Source organism: Chiloscyllium plagiosum, unplaced genomic scaffold (assembly GCF_037043375.1).
Source record: "Chiloscyllium plagiosum isolate Xiang-an unplaced genomic scaffold, Cpla_swu_hap1 HiC_scaffold_33, whole genome shotgun sequence".
Classification (NCBI taxonomy): Eukaryota; Metazoa; Chordata; class Chondrichthyes; order Orectolobiformes; family Hemiscylliidae; genus Chiloscyllium; species Chiloscyllium plagiosum.
Genome location: NW_028270171.1, coordinates 23,484,628 through 23,507,568, shown reverse-complemented (window position 1 = coordinate 23,507,568; position 22,941 = coordinate 23,484,628). Strand labels below are relative to the sequence as shown.

General features: G+C 40.6%; 1 protein-coding gene across 1 annotated transcript in view; it reads right to left on the bottom strand.

Moving 5' to 3' along the window:
• Positions 1-22,436, bottom strand: part of mei1 (meiotic double-stranded break formation protein 1) — a 174,931-nt gene extending 152,495 nt beyond the window's left edge. Inside the window, exons 1-6 of the mRNA XM_087978115.1 lie at positions 22,334-22,436; positions 19,944-19,975; positions 15,830-15,953; positions 15,619-15,733; positions 9,072-9,188; positions 4,832-4,931 (exon numbers count right to left, since the gene is read on the bottom strand). Of these exons, the coding sequence (XP_087834241.1) occupies positions 4,832-4,931; positions 9,072-9,188; positions 15,619-15,733; positions 15,830-15,853 (356 nt within the window). The 5' untranslated portion in view covers positions 15,854-15,953; positions 19,944-19,975; positions 22,334-22,436. The remainder of the gene's footprint in view (positions 1-4,831; positions 4,932-9,071; positions 9,189-15,618; positions 15,734-15,829; positions 15,954-19,943; positions 19,976-22,333) is intronic.
• Positions 22,437-22,941: the final 505 nt, after the last annotated feature.

Genomic DNA, 22,941 nt, shown 5'->3' with positions numbered 1-22,941 from the left:
TATTGACTTCAGGAAGTGGAGTAGAAGGCTTGTTCCTGTTTGGGTCAATGGTGTTGAGGTGGATATGGTAGATAGCATCAAGTTTCTGAGAGTGATGATCACCAAAAATCTGTCCTAGTCCACCTACGTAGCAGCGATGGTCAAGAAAGCACAAGGTCTCTACTTCTCAGGAGGTTGTGGAGATTTGGCGCGTCCATGAAGACTCTTACCAATTTTTATAGGTGCACTATTCAAAGCATCCTGTCTGGATGCGTCACAGCATGGTGTAGCAACTACTCGTCTCAAGACTACAAGGAACTACAGAGAGTTGTGAACACAGCGCAGTCCATCATGCAAACTAGCCTTCCATCCATTGACTCCATCTATTCTTCCTGCTGCCATGGTAAAGCAACCAAAATAATCAAAGACTCCTCCTACCCCAGTTTACTCTCTTTCTGTCCTCTTCTGTCAGGCAAAAGATATAAAAGTTTGAATACACGTATAGATTCAAGAACAGCTTCTTCCTTACTGTTATCGGACCTCTGAAATGTTAATGTTCATCTCCCACTGTGCACCTTCTCTGCAACTGTAACACCGTATTCTGCAAACTGTTCTGCTATCTGACACTGTATGCTATGATCTGCCTGTAGGGTACGCAAAACAACACTTCTCACTGTATCTTGGTACACGTGACAATAAATCAAATGAACTGTGTCACTTTCCACTTTAATGAAGAATTCTATCATATCATGGTCACTCTTCTCCAAGAAGCCTCACACATCTAGAATGCCAATTATTCCTTTCTCATTACACAATACCCAGTTTAGGACGGCCTATTCTCTATTTGGTTACTCATCATATTGATCCAGAAAACCATCCCAAATGAACTCCAGGAATTTTTTGTCTATAGTATTGTTACTGATTTGATTTGTCCAATCTTACCTTAATTAGTCCCCTTAAAAACAGCTGTACCTTTATTGCTTGTGCTTGTAATTTCCTGTTTATATTCCCCCAACACTGCCATCATTTGGGGGATCTTAGTATAAGTCCTACTCACACAGATTCCATTTCACTAAAGCTAATATTCTTCAACATTATTGTGACAATATCCTAATATCCTCCCTCACTATTGTGGTGGTATCTTTTTTAACCAGTCATGTTACCACAGCTTATCTTTCTTTTCATCTGTCCTTCCTAAAAGTGAAGCTCTCTGGATATTAAGTTCCAGCCCTGGTCACCCTGCATAAGGTCTTAATACTTGTCTTTTTAACATTCTTAGTCCTGTTCACATTACTTTGCACTGTGACCATTTGATTCTTGCACTTGAATTCTCTGCATATCACTTCTCTTATTTCCCATTTTGACTTTTGTTTTTGCCCTGTTTCCCTGTCTTCTGTCTCCCTGTATATGTTCCAGGCACCCAGCCACTTTAGTTTAAACCCTCCCCAACCACAGCAGCAAATACTCTGTCGAGGGCATCATTTCCCGTCCTACCCTGGTCCAGCCCGTCCTGCTTCTACTGGTCCCACTGCCCCTAAAACCCCATAAATCTGAAACTCTCTCCCTCCTCCATCTCTCCAGCCATTCATTAATTCTTCATATATAACCTATTTCTACTCAGACTAGAACAAGGCACAAGAGCAATCTTGAGATCACTACCCTTGAGATCCTACTTTTTAAACTTGCTTCCTAACTTCCTGTGTTCTGCTTTAAGCACCTCACCTCTTTTTTCACCTATATCGTTGGCACTGATGTGTACGACAATTAGTGGTCATTCACACTCCCTCTCTATATGGAGTGGTCACTCCTCGAACAGTGAATCTTAGGCTCTGCCTCTCCATTTGGTGAAGCCACGAACAGAAACATCCTCTCTCTGTTAGTCTTCCCTATCAACTTTGTGGGCTTTGCATTTCCCTCAGTCTCTAGTAAATCTGCCTTTGAATCTTCAGCTATCCACTTAACTCAAGTCCCAGGCATATCAAGTAACCATGTCAAGTCTAAAAATGCACTGATCCAATTGTTAGTGAACAGAACAATGGAAAATGGAATTTAATCCTGAAAAGTGAGAGTGATGGATCTTGGTAGGACAAATAATGTAAGGGAGTACACAATGACTGGTCGAACCCTAGGAAGTACAGAAGGTTGGAGGAACCTTGATGTGTATGTCTACAGATCCATGACAATACTCACTTTCACTAGTTTAAGGCATTGAATCCAAGAGCATGGAGGTAATGATGGAGTTGAATAAGACATTGATTAGGACATAGCTGGAGCAATTCTGCAATTGTGCAATTCTGGTCAGCATGGGTGAGTTGTATGACTCTATGACAACACTCCCTGAAGCCCTACCATTAAATATGTAAGTCTTTCCCTGATTTGTCTTACCGAAATGCAACACCTCACATGTTCCTAAATTAAACTCCAGCTGACATAGCTCAGCTACTGGCCCAGTTGATCAAGATCCAAGAAGAATGTATGCCATCTCTTTGGCCTACAGCAGTACACCTTTCATGCTTGAGATGGTCTGCTCCAATGTACCTAACCTCACATTGCTTTTAAGGCTTACCTGCTGCTGATGAATTCTACTCGTCATTGATGTAAATGGCACAACATCAGCAGAGTTTAAAGACAGCAATCCCCACTGATAGGCTCCTTTTTACGGGTGGCATGGTGGCTCAGTGGTTAGCCCTGCTGCCTCACAGCACCAGGGTCCCAGGTTCGATTCCAGCCTCAAGGACTGTTTATGTGGAGTTTGCACATATTCCCTGTGTCTGTGTGGGATTCCTCTGGGTGCTCCAGTTTCCTCCCTCAGTCCAAAGATGTGCAGGTCAGGTGATTTGGCTATGCTAAATTGCCCATAGTGCTAGGTGCATTAGTCAGAGGGAAATGGGTCTGGGTGGGTTTCTCTTCGGAGGTTCGGTGTGGACTGATTGGGCCAAAGGTCCTGTTTCCACACTGTAGGGAATCTAATCTAATTTTCATTGTTGTCCCTATCAACACCACATGCTGTTGCTCACTTGAAATATTTGAGTCACCAAGTGAAAATCCAGCTGTTTAATGTATTTCAACAACAATATGTGAGTATTGGATTTAATGAATCCCATGTTATACCCCAAAATTTCTCTAAACACTCATTATCCACCTCATCTATTAACCCCTGCTACATTTGAAGATCCTGACATAATGGTAAAACATGAATTAGGCCTGACAAGTTAGCTAGGAGATCAATTCAAGTAGCTAAAGATCCCAAAATTCCAGTTATTTCCCACTTCTGCAGCAAAAAAACATGTGTTTGTTCACAGGAAGGAATGCATTTTTTTAGGGTGATTGTAAGGGAAAAACGTGACATCACACAAGGATGGGGGGAATGATGGTTGGGATTGTGAGGAAGTGTATAGAAACAGAAAGGTGGGAGAATCCACTGGAAGTGAATGTGAGAAGTGTTGTGGTGGAGTAGGTTGGAAAAGGCAAAGTCAAAGGCTAGGGTGAGGAGCATAGCAGGATCTAAGTGAATCTCACTTTTCCTGACATGGCCATTGAAATGATTCCTACACTGTACCAGAATTACATCAGCAGATATCAGGTGTTAACTTCTATCACAACTTCCAACCATTTCTTCTTGGTCTCAATTGTAGGCTTCTTCCTCCTGTTACAAGGGAAGGATCTCTCACTCTGAGCTTCTCAGACTCCTAGCAGTGTCTCTACAAAGTGGGACTCTGTTTTTGATCATCTGGATTCCACTGGAACATTTAGCTCCCTCTTCGTCCAACAACAAACTTCTTAAACTTGCATTTTTGATTGTCTCTTTACATATTTGAGTTGAGGAAACTAGTTCAAGTCATACTCATTTGCTCATTATGTACAAATTCCAGAAGTAAACCAGTTGATATTGGACTAAATATGGGAGATATGGTTAGTAAATTTGCAGATGACATCAAAATTGGTGGTGTACTGCACAGTGCTCAGAGTACATCAGGACCTTGATCAGATGGGCCAATGAGCTGAGGAATGGCAGATAGAGTTTAATTTAGATAAATGTAAGGTAAAGCATTTTGGTAAGGCAAACTAGGGCAGGGCTTATACAGTTAGTGGTAGGGCCCTTGGGAGTGTTGCTGAACAAAGGGATCTGAGTATGCAGGTGGATAGTTACTTGAAATTGAGTCACCGGTAGACAGGACGGTGAAGAAGGTATTTGGCGCACTTGTCTGCATTGGTTAGTGCATTGAGTATAGAAGTTGGGATGGCATGTTCCAGCAGTTCAGGACATTGATCAGGCCATTTTTAGAATATTGTGTTCAATTCTGGTCTCCTTGCTTAAGAAAGATGTTGTTAAACTTGAAAGGGTTCAGAAAAGATTTACAAGGATGTTGCCAGGATTGGAGGGTTGAGCTACAGCGGAGGCTGAGTAGGCTGGGGCTGTTTTCCATGGAGAGGGGTGACATTATAGAGGTTTATAAACTCATGAGGGGAAAGGATAGGGTGAACAGCCAAGGTCTTTTTTCCTGCGTGGGGGAGTCCAATACGAGAGGGCAGAGGTTTAAGGTGAGAGAAGAAAGATTTAAAAGTGACCTGAGGGGCAGGTTTTTCATGCAGAAGGTGGCAGAGGCTGGTGCAATTATAACACTCAGAAGACACCTGAATGGGTATATGAATAGGAAGGGTTTAGTGCAATGTGGACCAGGTGCCTGGAAATTTAGGATATCTGGTCAGCATGGACGATTAAACTGAAGGGTCTGTTTCCGTGATGTATATCTCCATGAGCTTCCTTGCAGTTTACCTTACTTCATTCACTCCTGCTGTGTCAGGTGTTCCTGATGCTTGTTCAGAAATCTGAAACAATATAGGTTCTTACCTTTTTAAAATCTCTCCAAGCAAGAGTAGCCCTTGCTTCTGGACCTCAGTGCTGTTCAACCTCAAAGTCTCTTTCATGCTACGAACTAAGGATTCGATACCTGTAATTTATAGATGTATATTAAATACAGAGTTGGTTGGTGCCAGGTGGGATGCAATCTACCTAAACAGATGTCTAATCTTGAAAAATTAAGATGTCTCCGAGCAAGCCCCAGAGAATTGACTTAGAAGTTGCTGGTACAGGTCCTGGGATGACTGATAAACAGTAAGTCATAATCTTGACTAAGAAATGATGTGGAGATACCGGTGTTGAACTGGGGTAGACAAAGTTAAAATCAACTAGGCAAAAGTGAGGACTTCAAATGTTGGAGAGTCAAGAGTGTGGTGCAGGAAAAGCACAGCAGGTGAGACAACAGGAGCAGTGTTCTGAAAGCTTGTACTTCTAAATAAATCTGTTGGACTATAACCTGGTGTAGTGTGATTTTTAACTTTGAGTTAGAAAGTTATAAAGCAGTTGAGTCTGTGGAACAGTTCATCTGATGTACAATGTGCTATGTCAAATCTGCTGCAGATAATAACAAAAACTGTCCCCATTGTTGAGTTACTGGAAGAAATGGTACAGAAAGACTCAGAGCTGTCACTGCATGTGAGGACTGCAGACTGATTTCACATTAGAAGGTCCAATACATGGAAGAATGAGAAAAAGTAAACCAAATGGGCCAGTAGCGACCCAAAGTAGCCTAGTGAGCTGCATCTGCTTCCAAAAGAGAAGAAACTTTTAGAAATATCATCTATCAACTACTCAGTAGATCTGTTAAGTACGACTGTTTTAAGTTGCTGTAGAACTGCAAAAACTAGTCTGGCTTTGCACCTAGATATTCACACATTTTGCAGAGATGCTCTGAAACTGGCACAGAACACTTTTAAATATAGTTAAATTGATCCAGTGCTAATTTTAGGGGGTGTCACACACAGAGGAAACAGGAAGAACTAATATAGTGGCAGCCATGCCATCATCAGAGATTATGTACACAACCTCATGCTGGAAATGCTCTTTACATCTATTATGCTTAGAAACAGGCAAATTAATGGGCACTTCTAACTTCGTGTGTCCAAATTACTCCTGCTGAATTGTGGTCTGCACCAAATAGTAGGACTGGATCCAGTACTAATACAAGTACTGGATCAGGCTCACAACATAATTTGAGTTTACACACTTGAAACACTTAATGGAACAGAGGAAGAAAACCCAATGTAAAATGATGGGAAGAGCCAAGACTCTAAACAAATGGCAAGTTTAAGATATAGACAGAAAATTTTTCTTTATAGAGTCATAGAGATGTAGAGCATGGAAACAGACCCTTCGGTCCAACCCGTCCATTCCAACCAGATATCCCAACCCAATCTAGTCCCACCTGCCAGCACCCGGCCCATATCCCTCCAAACCCTTCCTATTCATATACCTAAATGCCCTTTAAATGTTGTAATTGTACCAGCCTCCACCAAATCCTCTGGCAGCTCATTCCATACACTGTACCACCCTCTGTGTGAAAAGGTTGCTCCTTAGGTCTCTTTTATATCTTTCCCCTCTCACCCTAAACCTATGCCCTCTAGTTCTGGACTCCCCCACCCCAGGGAAAAGACTTTGTCTATTTATCCTATCTATGCCCCTCATAATTGTGTAAACCTCTATAAGGTCACCTCTCAGCCTCCGCGCTCCAGGGAAAACAGCCCCAGCCTGTTCAACCTCTCCCTATAGCTCAAATCCTCCAACCCTGGCAACATCCTTATAAATCTTTTCTGAACCCTTTCAAGTTTCACAACATCCTTCTGATAGGAAGGAGACCAGAATTGCACGCAATATTCCAACAGTGGCCTAACCAATGTCCTGTATAGCCGCAACATGACCTCCCAACTCCTGTACTCAATACTCTGACCAATAAAGGAAAGCATACCAAACGCCTTCTTCACTATCCTATCTACCTGTGACTCCACTTTCAAGGAGCTAAGAACCTGCACTCCAAGGTCTCTTTCTTCAGCAAAACTCTCTAGGACCTTACCATTAAGTGTATAAGTCCTGCTAAGATTTGCTTTCCCAAAATGCAGCACCTCACATTTATCTGAATTAAACTCCATCTGCCACTTCTCAGCTTATTGGCCCATCTGATCAAGATCCTGTTGTAATCTAAGGTAACCTTCTTTGCTGTCCACTACACCTCCAATTTTGGTGTCATCCGCAAACTTACTAACTATACCTCTTATGGTCGCATCCAAATCATTTACATAAATGCCAAAAAGCAGAGGACCCAGCACTGATTCTTGTGGCACTCCACTGGTCACAGGCCTCCAGTCTGAAAAACAACCCTCCACCATCACCCTCTGTCTCCTACCTTTGAGCCAGTTCTGTATCCAAATGGCGAGTTCTCCCTGTATTCCGTGATGTAGATGGATTTGAAATGAATCATTCATACTGGTAGTTAAGAACCAAGCACTATACTAATTTGTGAAATGCACCCCTCTGCTATAATTTAAGATAGCAAAAATTCTGAAAGACTGTAATCAATTCGTCAGAAGAATACTCTTCATTCAAGTCAGACACCTAATCCAATAATGGAGGTTGTATATCTGTGGATAATATCACAAATTCCTTGGCCTTTCCTTTCTCCATTGAACATGGTATTGGGAGTAACAGATCTAAAATGCAGCAAACACATTACAACTAAATTTACAAATTTCCTATTGGAGGCTAATTAAATTTGAACTGTGGAGGTGCAGGAGGAAGATAGAGGGATTCTAACTATACATAACACACAAAGTAAAATATCACAGATAAATATGTGTTACAACACGGCAGTGAGCCCCTCTGCAAATTGAACCAAACACCCAGAAAAGCTCAACCCGCCTTGTATTCTGTTGAAGTATGAGTGACAAAGAACTCCCAACTTCCATGATTTAAAGGAATAATATTAATTTATTCTTTAAATCTAGAAGTGAACATTAAATAACAACTATTTACAACTTTAAGCCTCCTTTCTCAACGTTTTTTTTATCTATCTCTGACTCTATAACAATATACTGTTCCAATAAACGCCCCTATTAAAATTACATCAACTTAATTTTCAAAACCCTGCAGCAGCTATCGTCTCTGGTATCTGTCTTCCTTTGGCTGTAGATCTCCCTGGGTCATCATCAGTCTTTTGGTGCAAAGATGTTTCATATGAAAAAGGTTCCTTTGATAGACAGTGTTTTGATTGGCGGTCTCTGACAATGGCAGTTAATCGTTCTCTCTGGCTAACTCTTCTTTATATCCCAAACAACAGATCATCTTATCGGTTCAATATTGGCAAAACAGTAAAATTCAAATTCAATTGGGTTTTAGAATCTTGGGCATAATTTAAACTGATTGGTTAAATTCAAATGGTTGTCAACATAGCAACCAAAACTTGGGTTTTTATTTCACAGTCAAACGTTACATATTTCCAGTTTTTCAGTACGCTCAGACTGCTATTCAGTCACATGATAGTTGCCTGCAAGCTCTCAGTGCAAAACATCTTTCACTATCTCAAAGGTACAGTACATGCTTTAAACTTCCTAACACATGCATGAAGAATAACCTGAGCACCCCTACCACATAATGAATTCAACAAAAATCTCAGCGTCCTGATATCAACCCAGTTTATGTTACTCAATTAAATTCTCATAAATAAGCAGAATTGAGAATTGGGAATACTGTTCCTTATATTATCTCCAGACCTATCCACATTTCGATACTTTTAATCAACTTGCGTTATGGTACAACTCTAGAGCAGGTGGCTTTTGAACCTGGGCCTTCTACTGACATTACCAATCTTATCCATGTTTGATCATAGTCTTAACTATTCTTAAATCCTGCTTCTTTTCTATAAATCAAGTATTTTTCTCTTGGTGGACCTCTCACTGGATAGTTACCCAGATAAAACAAAAACAGAAGTTGCTGGAAAAGCTTAGCAGATCTGGGTTCTGAGGAAGGGTCACCAGACCCAAAACGTTAACTCTGATTTCTCTTCACAGATGCTGCCAGACCTGTGGAGCTTTTCCAGCAACTTCTATTTTTGTTTCTGATTTATAGCATCCGCAGTCCTTTTGGTTTTTATTTAAGAAGGAACAAAGCCTTGTTTGATGAAGTATAATTTGAATGTTTAAATTATATTAGTTGGCATTCATCCGTTAAATACTACTGAGCAGTCTTCAATCTTACTTACCATAAATCGTGTGACACTTAGAAAAGAAAAGTCTCTCCTCAGTCAACAGAAGAAGACAACTGTACACTGACCACACCAAGATCTCATCTGTACTGGAGAGTCTCTCGAACAGGAATTCTAAAGAGAACAGATTGAGAAGAAAATCTCTCAACAGAGCAAATTTAGCACATGAACACATATGCAGATGCTGGAAATTGGAAATTAATGCAGAAATACTGGAAATACTAAGCAAATCAGGCACCACTTCTGAAGAGGGTCAGAGACATTAATAAAACTTTAACTCTCTTTCTTTCTGCCTGAGTTGCTGAGTATTTCCAAATTGGCTGTTTATTTAATCTCAATGCAAGGTCTGATCTTGCCAATCCAGAGAAATGTGAGTTTTAACAGTCACTTAGCCATCAAGTAGAGTGCCCTCACTTTAATTTCATTTCAAGGAAATGATTTGGAGATGCCGGTGTTGGACTGGGGTGTACAAAGATAAAAATCACACAACACCAGGTTATAGTCCAACAGGTTTAATTGGAAGCACTAGCTTTCGGAGCGCCGCTCCTTCATCAGGAGGTTGTAGAGGACACAATTGTAAGACACAGAATTTATAGCAAAAGTTTACAGTATGATGTAACTGAAATTATACATTGAAAAATACTTTGATTGTTTGTTGAGTCTCTCATCTATTGGAATGACCATGATAGTTTCACTTCTTTCATATGTAAATCACAAAACCTTTTTTAAAAGTTACATTCTCAGGTTAACTGTAACAATTGGTGTTAGCCCCCTGTGTTCCCTCTCTATGCCATAATGTTTAGACTGATTCTAATCTAAAAAGTGAGTTAACAGAGTCTTACATGGAATCATGCAGTTTTTGAGCGAAGTACAATGTAACTCTGCAAGTACAAATTCACCCCACAAATGTATATGTGTATGTGTGCATGTGGGTTTGTGTATGTATGTGCCTGGGGTGGGGCTTGTGAAAGTGAGAGAGTGTGTATATATGTGTGTGTGTGAGTGTAAAGTGTCTAAGTCTGTGAGAGGATGCATGTTTGTGTGTGAAAATGTGTGTGTGTCTGCAGGAGTGTGCGTGTTTCTGGGGTGGGGGGTTGTGAGTCAGTGAGAGAGTATATGTATGTGTGTGTGTGTAGAGTGATTTAAGTCAGTGAGTCTGTGAGAGGATACATGTGTGAATGTGGGACTGTGTGTGTCTGTAGGAGTGTGTGTGAGTGTCCGTATGCTTGTCTGTATATTCGCGTGTCTGTGAGTATAAGAATGCCTTTGTGTATGTGTGTGTGCAGTGCAATGGTGGTCACCTGTAGTGTGACATGAACTCAAGGTCCCAGTTGAGGCCCACCCTATGGGTTAGGAACCTGGCTATCAGCCTCTGCTCGGGCAACTTTTCGCTGCTGCCTGTCCTGAAGTCCGCCTTGGAGGATGGTCACCCGAAGGTCCCAGGTCAAATGTCCTGGACCACTGAAGTGTTCCCCAACTGAGAGGGAACACTCCTGACTGTTGATTGTTGTGCGGTGCCCATTCATCTGTTGCTGTAGACTTTGCTCAGTTTCACCGACGTACCATGCCTCAGGGCATCCTCGCCTGCAGCGTATGAGATAGACAACGTTGGCTGAGTTGCATGAGTACCTGCCACGTACATGGTGGGAGGTGTCCCTATGTGTAATGGTGGTGTCCATGTCCACACTCTGACATGTCTTGCAGTGCCTACCATGACAGGGTTGTATGGAGTTGTCCTGAAGGCAGGGCAGCTTGCTACGAACAATGATCTGTTTGAGGTTTGGCGGTTGTTTAAAGGCAAGCAGCGAAGGTGTAGGGAAGCTCTTGGCGAGGTGCTCATCCTCATTGATAATGTGTTGCAGGTCACAAAGAACATGGCGTAGTGTTTCGGGTCCTGGGAAGTACTGGACAACGAAGGGTACCCTGTCAGTTGAAGCTCGTGTCTGTCTCCTGAGGAGGTCATTAGAGTTCCTTGTTGTGGCAGGTCGAAACTGGCGATCGATGAGTTGAGCATAGTGTCCCACTCTTGTGAGGGCATCCCTGAGTACTTCCAGGTGCCCGTCACATTCTTCCTCATCTGAACAGATCCCTTGTACTTGTAGGGTTTGTACATAGGGGATAGCTGTTTTAATATGTTTTGGGTGGAAGCTGGAGAAGTAAGGTTGTCTGTCAGTTTGCGGTAGAATGTGGTGCGTTGTGTCCATTCTTGATGGAGATGCATGCGTCCAAGAACAAGACAGATAGTAGAGAGTAGTCCATGGTGAGTTTGATGGTGGGGTGAAACTTGTTAATATCACTGTGTAGTTTTATAAGTGACTCCTCGCCATGGGTCCAGAGGAAGAAAATGTCGTCAATGTACCTGGTATATAATGTTGGTTGGAGGTCCTGCGTAGAGAAGTCTTGTTCGCATGTTGGCATATTGGGGTGCAAATTTGGTCCCCATGGCTGTTCTATGTGTCTGATGAAGAACTGGCTGTCAAAAGTAAAGACGTTGTGATCGAGGACAAAGCGGATGAGTGGTAGGATGGTGTTTGGAGATTGGCAGTTGTTGATGTTGAGTACTGTTGCTGCGATGCCGTCATTGTGGGGGATGCTGCTGCAGAGTACTGAAACGTCCATCGTGACGAGGAATGTTCCTGGTTTGATTGGTCCGTGGGTGCTGAGTTTCTGTAAGAAATCCGTAGTGTCACAACAGAAGTGGGCGGCACAGTGGCAAGCACTGCTGCCTCACAGCGTCAGAGACCCGGGTTCAATTCCCGCCTCAGGCGACTGTCTGTGTTGGAGTTTGCATATTCTCCCTGTGTTTGCGTGGGTTTCCTCCGGGTGCTCCGGTTTCCTCCCACAGTCCAAAAATGTGCAGCTTAGGTGAATTGGCCATGCTAAATTGCCCGTAGTGTTAGATGTAGGGGAATGGGTCTGGGTGCGCTTCAGCGGGTCGGTGTGGACTTGTTGGGCCGAAGGGCCTGTTTTCACACTGTAAGTAATCTAATCTAATCTAGAAACTGGGGATTCCCTGTACAATGGGTTTCAAGATGCCTTCAACATAGCCGGAGAGATTCTCACACAGGGTGCCATTGCCTGATACAATGCAACGTCCTGGTGTATTGGCTTTGTGTACATTTGGAAGGCAGTAGAAGTCGCCCACGCGAGAAATACGTGGGATGAGGGCGCGTAGGAAACTCTGAAGGACTGGATCCAAAGTCCTGATCAATGTGTTTAGTTCTTGGGTGTGTTCTTTGGTCGAATCAGCCGATAGTTGCCTGTAGTGTTCCTGGTTGTTCAGGTGTCAATACATTTCCTTGCAGTAATCTGTTCTATTCTGAATAACGATGGCTCCTCCTTTATCTGCTGTTTTGATGACAATGTTGTGATTGGTTTTGAGAGCATAGATGGTGTTGCGTTGTGATTGGGTGATATTTTGCTCTACCTTGTGGGTACAGCTGATGAATCTGGCATTTATACATTTCCTGACAGTTTGAGAATACGTGCCAAGCCCAAGGCAGTGGCCCTCCGGTGGAGTCCAAGTTGACTCCTTCTTTGGTAGCTCCTCTACAGATCCCTGTGATGACTGTTCCGATTCGTCAGTGGGCTCGTTGGGATCACTGTTAGCACCTTGAAAGAATTCCCGGAGTTTCACTCGTCTGATGAATTCCTCCGAGTCTGCTGCAAGAACCAAGGAGTCCATTCTGGTGGTGATGAATTTGTACTTGCAGAGTTACATTGTACTTTGCTCAAAAACTGCATGATTCCATGTCATACTCTGTTAACTCACTTTTTAGATTAGAATCAGTCTAAACATTATGGCACAGACACAGAGGGCTAACACCTTCAACATCTTATCTGGTTTACACCAATTGTTACAGTTAACCTGAGAATGTAACTGTTAAAAAAAGTTTTGTGATTTACATATGAAAGAAGTGAAACTATCATGGTCATTCCAATAGATGAGAGACTCAACAAACAATCAAAGTATTTTTCAATGTATAATTTCAGTTACATCATACTGTAAACTTTTGCCATAAATTCTGTGTCTTACAATTGTGTCCTCTACAACCTCCTGATGAAGGAGCGGCGCTCCGAAAGCTAGTGCTTCCAATTAAACCTGTTGGACTATAACCTGGTGTTGTGTGATTTTTAAATTTCAAGGAAAGTTACACAAAACTCGATTCCCTGCCACATAGAAAATTTCAAAGATTTCAATTAATGGACTGTCATTTGGAGCTACTTGTCAAAACTGGTTTTGACTTGTGTATTTTTCAGTTATACTGTCACCACCAATACAGTACACTTTACATGTTTCACTATTATCCAATAGTCAATATTAACAGAAACCTTATGTTTTGAAATGTGACTTTTCAAACAGTGTTTTGCACTAATAATTCCTATTTTAATGGAAATCCAGTTTTTAATCAGTAAGTTATTGCTGCAGTGAAAATGTGGAGTCGATTAATGAACTTGAAACCAGATATAAAGGTTTTGTAATGACATGAAGAAATTAGAAGATGTCACAGATTTTTTTAGACTGTGTTAAGCAAGAAGGCATATGGGATATTTGTCTTTCTTAGTCAAGGTAAGGATTGCAGAGGCTGGGGTGGGGTGAGGTGTGGGAGTGTGATGGCATGTTCAAGATGTTGGTTAATTTACAGTTGAAGTACTGTGTGTGGTTCTGCTTGCTATACCAAAGGAGAAATGTGATTGCAGTGGGAAGGTAGACGGGAAATTCATTACGGTGTTTCCCAGACTGGAATGCTTCAACTATGAAGACAGACTAGATGGGCAGGGGTGGGGTTGCTTAAAGCAGAGAAGGCTAATGGGGGGTTTACAAAATTCTGAGGAGTAGATAGGGTAGATAGGAAGGAACCTTTCTTTTCATTGGAAGGGTCAATAACTGGCAGCATAGATTTAAAGTAAGGGGCAGGAAGTTTAGAGGGAATTTGGGAAAGATTTTCACCTAAAGGTTGGTGGATATCTGGAACTCACCATTTGAAAGAGTAATAGAGGCAGGAAACATCACAACATTTAAGAAGAATTTAGATGAATACTTGAAAAACCACAGCATACAAGGATAGCTACATCAAGTGCTGGAAAAGTGAACTAGAGTAGATAGGTGCTTGATGACAGGCACAAACATGACAGGCTGAAGGGGCCTTTTATTGTGCTTTAATAATCTATGACTCTGAAAGTGTCAGTACAAAGTTGCAACTGGAAAGAGAGGTGAACCCTGGGAAGACTAATGTTAACATGGAGAAAATTTAAACCTTTCCTACAGAAGTACTCCAATTTAGGTCCACACAGAGAAAGTGAAAGCAAAGCCCAATGCATTTATTCAAAAAGATTCTTTTCAACTTTTGTCAATTGTCCCTAAGCAGTTGAAAACCATGGTAGTTCAACTCTTAGCAACCGCAGGGCAGTGTTACAAAGCTGGTCCTTTTACAAGGTTATGTTATCCTTGATGTTTTGCAGAGATGTTCTAAACAATTCAAGGTTCTAACATGTCTGAAGTTTAAATGGTTCATTGGGGCCCTTTTGTTTATGTCTAACAAATAATGCTTCAGGCAGAAAGCTTTCAGGTTTTAAAAATAAACTGGTATAATCAATGGGACGTGGCCAGCTCTCCAGCTGCGCAGGTCAGTTCAGTTCAAGGGTTAGTTGAATCAGGGTCACAATTGAAACTGGACGCTCTCCACCTCCTTCTGATTTCGTAACCTGTATGCTTTTTGTGTCATTTTTACTCTTTGTGCTAAGGAGTTTATTGTTGCAAGTATTTTGGAACAGCATCATTAAGTCGGGATAGCCTGTTGGGTTCAGATAGGATCATTGTGTTGCATTCTGTAATTTTGCAAATAAATTTTGTTTGTTTAAAACTCGGCAGTCTGACCAGCAAATTTACTCCGGGAATATCAACAATACGCTTACCTGAAACAAACAGCAAAGTTATGGGCTGGGCTACCTGCTTAAAAATGTTTTGAGGGGTCAGGCCTGGTCCATAACAACTACAAGGGGAGCTGGTAGGTTTTAACTACCCACTGACCAAATTTTAACAGAATATTTTAATGAAATGTTTTAATGTGCTTTTTGAAACTTTAAGAATTAATAACTTCTCTAATGTCAAAAACAAACTTATTCTAGTGGTAAGGTAAAGAACGATCACACAAGAAATCAAAGGCCAAGACAAGGTCAATTTTAACTTTGTGTAAGTGAATGGATTTTGAGTGAGCACAAATTGGGATCTTAAATTTTGGCATGGAGATTCAACACAAGTCACCACTGGTGGGTGAAATGGACAAGCAGGATTTGGTGTGAAAGTGGATACAAATGACAAAGGTTTGAACAGGTTATATTTCAGGGATAAGATGGAAAGCAATCAAAAGGAGCATTGGTGCAGTGATATTTGTGGAGAATAAAACAAACGGGGAAATTGACAGAAAATGGGCAGACATAGGGCAAAGATATGGTACAGAAGTATATCACCATGGTGCACAAAGGTGCAGCAATTTTGCACAATCAAACAGACTTGAAATACACCTTAGCAATAAAAGGTAACCTGGAATATCTGCATATACTAGAGCAGGAGCATACTCCACTGGGGAGTGGATGACTATGGAGGTCATACATTGTACACTTGCAATCTGTAGTGTTTCATCTCTACTGAGCAGAAACTGAAAGAAAACAAAGAACAAAATGTTAACTGCTGCTTAATTTGCCAGTATCACAAGTTGATCAAAAATATACAGGCCTGGATATTTGTTCCTTACTGCCTCCCAAGAGTGTGTGAGCATCCCGACTTCGTCGTCTTAATTTAGGAGAAAGTGCCCTGGTCAGTCTGATTTTGATTCTGATGGTGGTAGTGTTGGGTTTGGGACGGACAGAGAAAGTGCACTACAAAGAGCACAAGAGATGATGTAAGTCAGACTACTACCACCAGAAATAGTTCAAAGGTAGTCACAGGAATTGCCAGTTGCAAAAACAGCCTATGGGAGAGGCCAACCTTCTCTCAGATATAAGAAAGAAACCTACACAACAAAATAAGGCAGACCTCACCACATACACTTTCTGTAACAAACTGATGTCAGCTTATGCTACCTTATTCCCTCCATCCACTCCCCATGGTCTTTCATACTCTCAATGCTAACCTATAGTCAACCAACTCTCCAAGTTCCAAATATAAAGCTGGGTGTGAGGGCGAACTGTGAAGAGGATGCAGAGATGCTTCAGTGTGATTGGGACAAATTCAGTGTGTGGGTAAACGCATGGTAGATGCAGTACAATGTGAATAAATGTGAGATTATCCACATTGGTATCAAAAGCAGGAAGGCAGATTATCTGAATGGTGATTGATTGAGAAAGGAGGAGACACAATGAGACCTAGGTATTCTTGTACACTAATTGTTGAAAATAGGCATTCAGGTGCAGCAGGCAACCAAGAAGGCAAGTGCTATGGTGGCCTTCATAGCAAAAGAATAAGAGCAGGAAGGTTCTGCTGCAACTATACAGGACCTTGTTGAGTCCATCCCTTTGTATTATGTGTAGTTTGGTTTCCTTATTTGAGAAAGGATGTTTTGGCGATTGAGAGAAAGAGCAACGAAGATTTACCAGACTGATTTCTGGGTTGGCAGGATGGTCGTATGAAGACAGACTGGACGGCATAGGATTATGTTCACTGGAGTTAAAAAGAGTATGGCTGGGAGGTACTCATTGAAACCTATAAAACTTTAACAGGATTGGACAGAGTAAGCATAGGAAGTATGCGCGTGATGTCCAAGGAGTCCAGAACCAGGGGTCACAGTCTAAGGATACTGGGTAGGCCATTTAGGACAAATGAGAAGAAATTTCTTCACCTAAAGATTGGTGAGCCTGCGCAATTCTCTGCCACAGAATGTAGTTGACACATGGAATGTTTGCAGGAAGGAATTAGGTATGGTTCTTAGGGCTAAAGAAATCAAAGGGAGAAAGCAGGAACAGGATACGGAGTTGGATATCAACCATAATCATACTAAATGGCACAGCAGGCTCAGAAGACAGGACTACCCATTCCCTACTCCTATTTTCTGTGTTTCTATGCCCTTCACCCATTTCTCATGGCCCCTCATACTCTCCAGTCAATTTGTAACCTTCTACCAACCCCTACATGGCCTTGAATACATTCCAGGGCAAACCATTCTTCTATACTCACAGTTGCCCCAACCATCCATACCAACCTCTGCCCCTCTATCTGCACTGCTGGCCCCTCATACTGTCCACGCCAATCTATCCCCTTCTACATACCACAACGGCTCCTAATATCCTCCATGATAATTGGTATTCCTGTACCACTCTCCAACTCCCCCTCCCTGCCCACTCCATCTCTTTTACCCCTATACAAACTCAGTGAAAAGCATCACCACGTCATCCAACACATTACTTTTGGTCTTACATCCAACATGCCAATATACCAGGAATCATGCTAAGAAAAAAATAAAATGAAATTCTAATAGTATATTGATGTTGCAAAAACTCATTCACTACATTAATATTCTTGCAACTAATCTTTTGTAAAAATAATCACTTCAGTTAGGTGTTTAATCATTTTAAGGACAAGCACTTGAAGACATAGCCCACTTCAAAAGCTTTATTTCCACTTAGAGCTGTAAATCGAATGGAATTGTCAAATATCCCATTATAATAATGAAAATATGCAGAATCCATCAGGCATCTCTTATCATATATTAACAACTTTCAGGCTGATGTCAACAGATGGAACAAGCACAGAATTTGTTTTAAGATTCAGGTTTTGCTTTTTCATTTAAAATGGAATTAATTGCCTCGGAAAGCTGACAGTTTCAATGATAATTTAAATATCTTGACAATTCCAATCAGTTTGCCTATTTTTGTACATAAATGCATGAATGTTTACTCTTAACAACAAACACCAAAGGGCATCTGACCACTACTAACAGGCACTTGGCCCCTCCGGATGAATCCAAAAGAATACCATACCCTCTCTAAAAAACTCCAGCAAGTTTAATCATTCTCCTGAAAAACTTAAAGCTCATGAATTGTTTTCAGAAACTGCTGGTGATCCAGAACCCAAGACTAATATTCAAGGGACTTGAGTACAAATCTTATCCTGGTAGATAATGAAACTTGAATTCAAAATAATCTGGAATAAAAGCTAGCCTTTTGGCAACCTAGGAACCACTGTTGATTATCATAAAAACCCATCTGTTGCAAAATATGGCATTGGTTACAAAATAGTAGAACCATAATTAGCTGCAGAACTGTCTTGCTTGCAAAACAGATAGTACATAATGACTTCATGCTAAGAGTGTTGGTGAACTCTTTACAAACTGCTCCACACTTAGGTGTTCCGAAAGTTCTGCACAATACAATGTGGCCAGTCAACCTCAATCAGCAAGTAAACACTGAAAGCTAGATGTGACTTTAAATAATGCTCAAAATCCTTATTAATTATTTGGTTATTCATAATCAGCTGGTTTATATTAGGTTAGGTTATCAATTGAAGCAGTATGCACTAAATTGCTGTGCATGCTTTTAAATAAATCGACATGAAATTTAATTGTATGTCAGCCCTTAATAAGTCTCTGGTTGGCTAGCACATTGCTTCAATTCATTTACTAAGGTGATGTGTCTGACAGTAAAGGCAGCTTTATGATCTTTATAGTGACTAGCAACATTTTTTTTTAAAAAGTAGAAGAAATACAGAATCCCATTTCTTTAGTAAAAGAATGTAGATGCAAAAATCTGTGGTTTAGAAAAATTCTTCTGTTTTATCTTGGAGTCAAACAAAGCAAACACTAAAAACTACTTTAGGTAACCTTGCATACTAACCTAACATCCAACAGAAATTAAACATGAATTAGTAAGGCACACTGAGCTTGAATAAAACTATAAATTATATACTAAAAGGCAGATACAACAAAGACAGACCACCAAACTGATTCAGCAGTCCACTCAAATTTTGGTGATAATACTCAGTCACAGAATTCTTTAAAGCTCAGTCTTCCTCCAAGAATTTCAGCTCCTCTCCTTTTAGGCGATAGTCCAATTCCCAGCCAAAAGCAGCACACAACAGATAATATCTTCAACATAAATATCCTCTATTTGCAGAATCTGCTTATCTCAGTCTGGACAGCATAGAGCCATCAATATTATCTTCAAGTAATGGAAACATTTGAAGCACTATATCCTTGCATAACATCAGCAGCTTGATCTCGCCTTTGCTTGACTGTATTGCACCAGGAGACTCATTAGTTTTCAATACTCAACTTAAATTGGTATTATTTTATAACTTTCAACTAGTCTCTATTCAGCAGTGTTGGCTTCCAAACCTTTTTGCTTCTTTTGAAACAGATGGTCAGTTTCTTTCTCTGCTTCCATTTCAATTAGGGTCTGTTTCAACGAAATATAAATTTTAAAACTACAGATTCTCTCACAATAGACTAAATCAACATCGCACTGCAGGATTCCATCTTGGCCATCTTGAAAATTGGTTAGTATCTCAAATTTTCAGCCAATGTTGCCCACCAAATTTCATAGAATATATAAACTTAAGCTTAGAATTATATGGAAAACTTGAAATTAAACAAGAACTTCAAACAATTTGTATCACATGCTGGATGATTAAAAGCAACTATAAATTTGAATCCAATGAGACTTTTGTGCTTCAGGATGAGAAGCATGAGTTACGCGGTTCTTGCACTCCCAAAGGCTGCCTTGCAGATTTTAGTTCATTTTTCACCCCTGCAGTCACATTCACACAAAAGGATTAACAGTTTAATCTTTATTTCGGCATGTCTGAAAACAAATCAATTACACCCAATTGACGAGCAATACCCATATGTCGAGAACTAAAACAGTCAGGAATCGTACCTTTTTCAACAGTAACAGTAGTGGATTTCCACCTAAAAGACAGAAAGAACCATATAATAACTTCTTTAATGAATACAATAAAGAAAATCAACTTAAAGTTTAATAGGAATGTTAGCTTTAAGTATTATACATTTATTGTGACCATATTGTTGGTGCTCTAATTGTATTGTTGGGCACCTGTAGCAACATTCAGTACGATCATGGCTAATCATGAACTCCAAATCTGAATCTTCCCATCCCCCATATTTCTTTGAATCTTTTTGCCACAAGAACTATATTTACCTTCTTCTTGAAAAAAAAACAGATATGGCCTCAATCACATTTTGTGATAATGAATTCCAGGTTCACCAATTCTCATCTCAGTCCAAAAAGGTTTACCCCTTTCTCTGTCCCATCATCAGGAATATCCTTCTTGTATCTCATCTGTCAAGTCCTGTTAGAATTTTATAGGTTTCTGAGAGATACCCCCTCAATATTCTAAACTCCAGTGAATACAACCCAACCAACTCAATCTTTCCTCAAATGTCAATCCTGGCATCCCAGGAATCAATTTGGTAAACATTTGCTGCACTCCTTCTATAGTAAGAGCATCCTTCCTCAGATAAGGAGAACAAAACTGCACGGAACATTTCAGGTGTGGCCTCACCAATGCCCTGTATAATTACATTCTTGCTCCTTCATTTGAATCCTCTTGCTATGAAGGCCTCCTTCACCCTCTGCTGCAGCTGTGTACTTACTTTCAGCAGTTGGTGTACGAGAACACTCACATCCTGTTGTACATTCCCCTCTCTCAATTGATGTCATTCAAATAATAATCTGTCTTCTTATTTTTGCGACAAAGTAGATAAACTCACATTTATCCACACTACACTGCATCTGCAACTCACTTAGCCTGACCAAATAACATTGTAGCATCTATTATTCTCATAGATCACCCTTCCACCCAGATTTGTGTCATCTGCAAATTTTGAGATTAGAATTTAAGTGGTTAGTTCAAATCTTTTCTTATTGTTAAAAGGATCTTAAATGAATCCATTCCACTAGTTGAAATTATATCCCCTGATGAAGGGAAGGTCATTGATGAAGCAGCTGTAGATGGTTGGCTTAGGACAATACCTTGACAAACACCTGCATTCATGTTTTGGAGCTGAGATGTTCAATAATCCCTCATCTGCTGTTCTATACAGGGACGGGGAAGGGAGTAAAATTCAACTCCATGTCTTTGTAATATAGACTTCTGTGCCAGCATGCACTCTCTACTCATGATGTTAGTCTACTCTATACTTCTCCCCCATCTGTCAAGATGCCTTTAGATTGGATTGGCACTGCTCACTCTTTTTCTTTAAACCTCTCTGACCTTCCACCACAATCCACATTTGAAACTCTTGTCAAAGCTATCTCTATGTTCAAGGCTTTACTTAAGAAAAGCTGCCAAGAATGATCACTGCATAAATTTCCAGTTTAAATGTCTTCTTTTCAAAACAGGCTAAAAGAAATGGAATCTTATATTTTAGAGAAATGTAGACTTTGAGATTATTTGATCAAGGTTTTCGGATGATATCCGGACAGAATATGCTTGTGCAGGCATGTTGTGTCACTTAAAGTTTGGGGGAAACCAAGGTTTGTGTAAAGATTGGTAGCTCAGGTGCCGGTTGTCATGGTTGTGGATATGGTCACCGAGCTGGGAATTTGATTTGCAGACGTTTCGTCCTCTGTCTAGGTGATATCTTCAGTGCTTTGGAGCCTCCTGTGAAGTGTGGCTGTACTGTGTCTTCTGAAATTTATTGGGTTCCGTTTCTGCTGCTTCTGGTTGCTGGTTCCAGTTGTTCGTGGTAGCGGCCAGTATATTGGGTCTAGGTGAATGTGCTTGTTGGTGGAGTCAGTGGCTGAGTGCCATGCTAAAGGAACCATTAGGTTACAGTATCAAGTTATAAAAAGCCAGAACTAGATTGTATTTCAGAAGGTGCTTCTTCTTTCAGTGAACAGTACAGCCACAGAATAGGCTGCCAGCTTATGCAATGAATTTTTCAAGCAAGGGTTGGACCTGTTTCTGAACTTCTACATGTCAACTTATAAAATCGATAAGTGATACATGACATTAAATCATGCCAAGTGTGATTCACTTGACTAGTTTCAATCATCTAAGATGTAGAGACTTACTTCATAAATTGGCCCGAGCTTTTATGTGTTATTTTGCCTCTCCAAGAGTACATATATTTCAGGTGCAATTGGTTGTGTATATATGAATATAGTGATGCAAAAGACATTACAGTTCCGTGGGAGAGGTTGGATGAACCGAAAGGTCTTTTTCTGTCCAACATTATTCATCATGTTTCCCTAATTCCACTTTAAAGTTAATATAATAATCTATGGGCTGTGTGATACCATACCCTGAGATGTTATTTCATCCTCAGAAGTAAAGTCTTCATTCCCAGATGAACTCATCAGCACAGTCACTAACTGTTTAAACTGTAGGAGATGCTTCAGAAGCCCTATATTTGCATTAAAAAAACACAAAAATGATAAAGGATGTCAGTGATTTTTTTTAGCAAGAAGATAAGGTAACAAAAAGGAGCAGATTTAGATCATACAGTACCCTGAGGCTGCTCTGTCATTAAATACAATGATGCCTAATCTGCTTCACTTTTCCATTGCCTCCCCGAACCCCACAATTCAGAGACCATTGATCCATCTTCCTCAATCTCAAGTATATTCAACTAGAGGAGATCCACAAACCTCTGGTTTAATTGGAGACTGATTGGAGAATTGCAAAGATTCACAACACTAAGAATAAATTTCTCCTAATCTCAGATCTAAATGATTGGCTCCTTATTGTGCTCACGTGATCTAAATTTTCCAGCCCAAAGAAGCAACACCCCTGTCAAGCCCCTTCAGAAACTTTTAAATTTCAATATGATCATCTCTCTTCTAAAGTCCTGAATATGGACCTAATTTACTCAGACTCTCATCATAAGAAAACCCTAAATCCCAGGGTCAA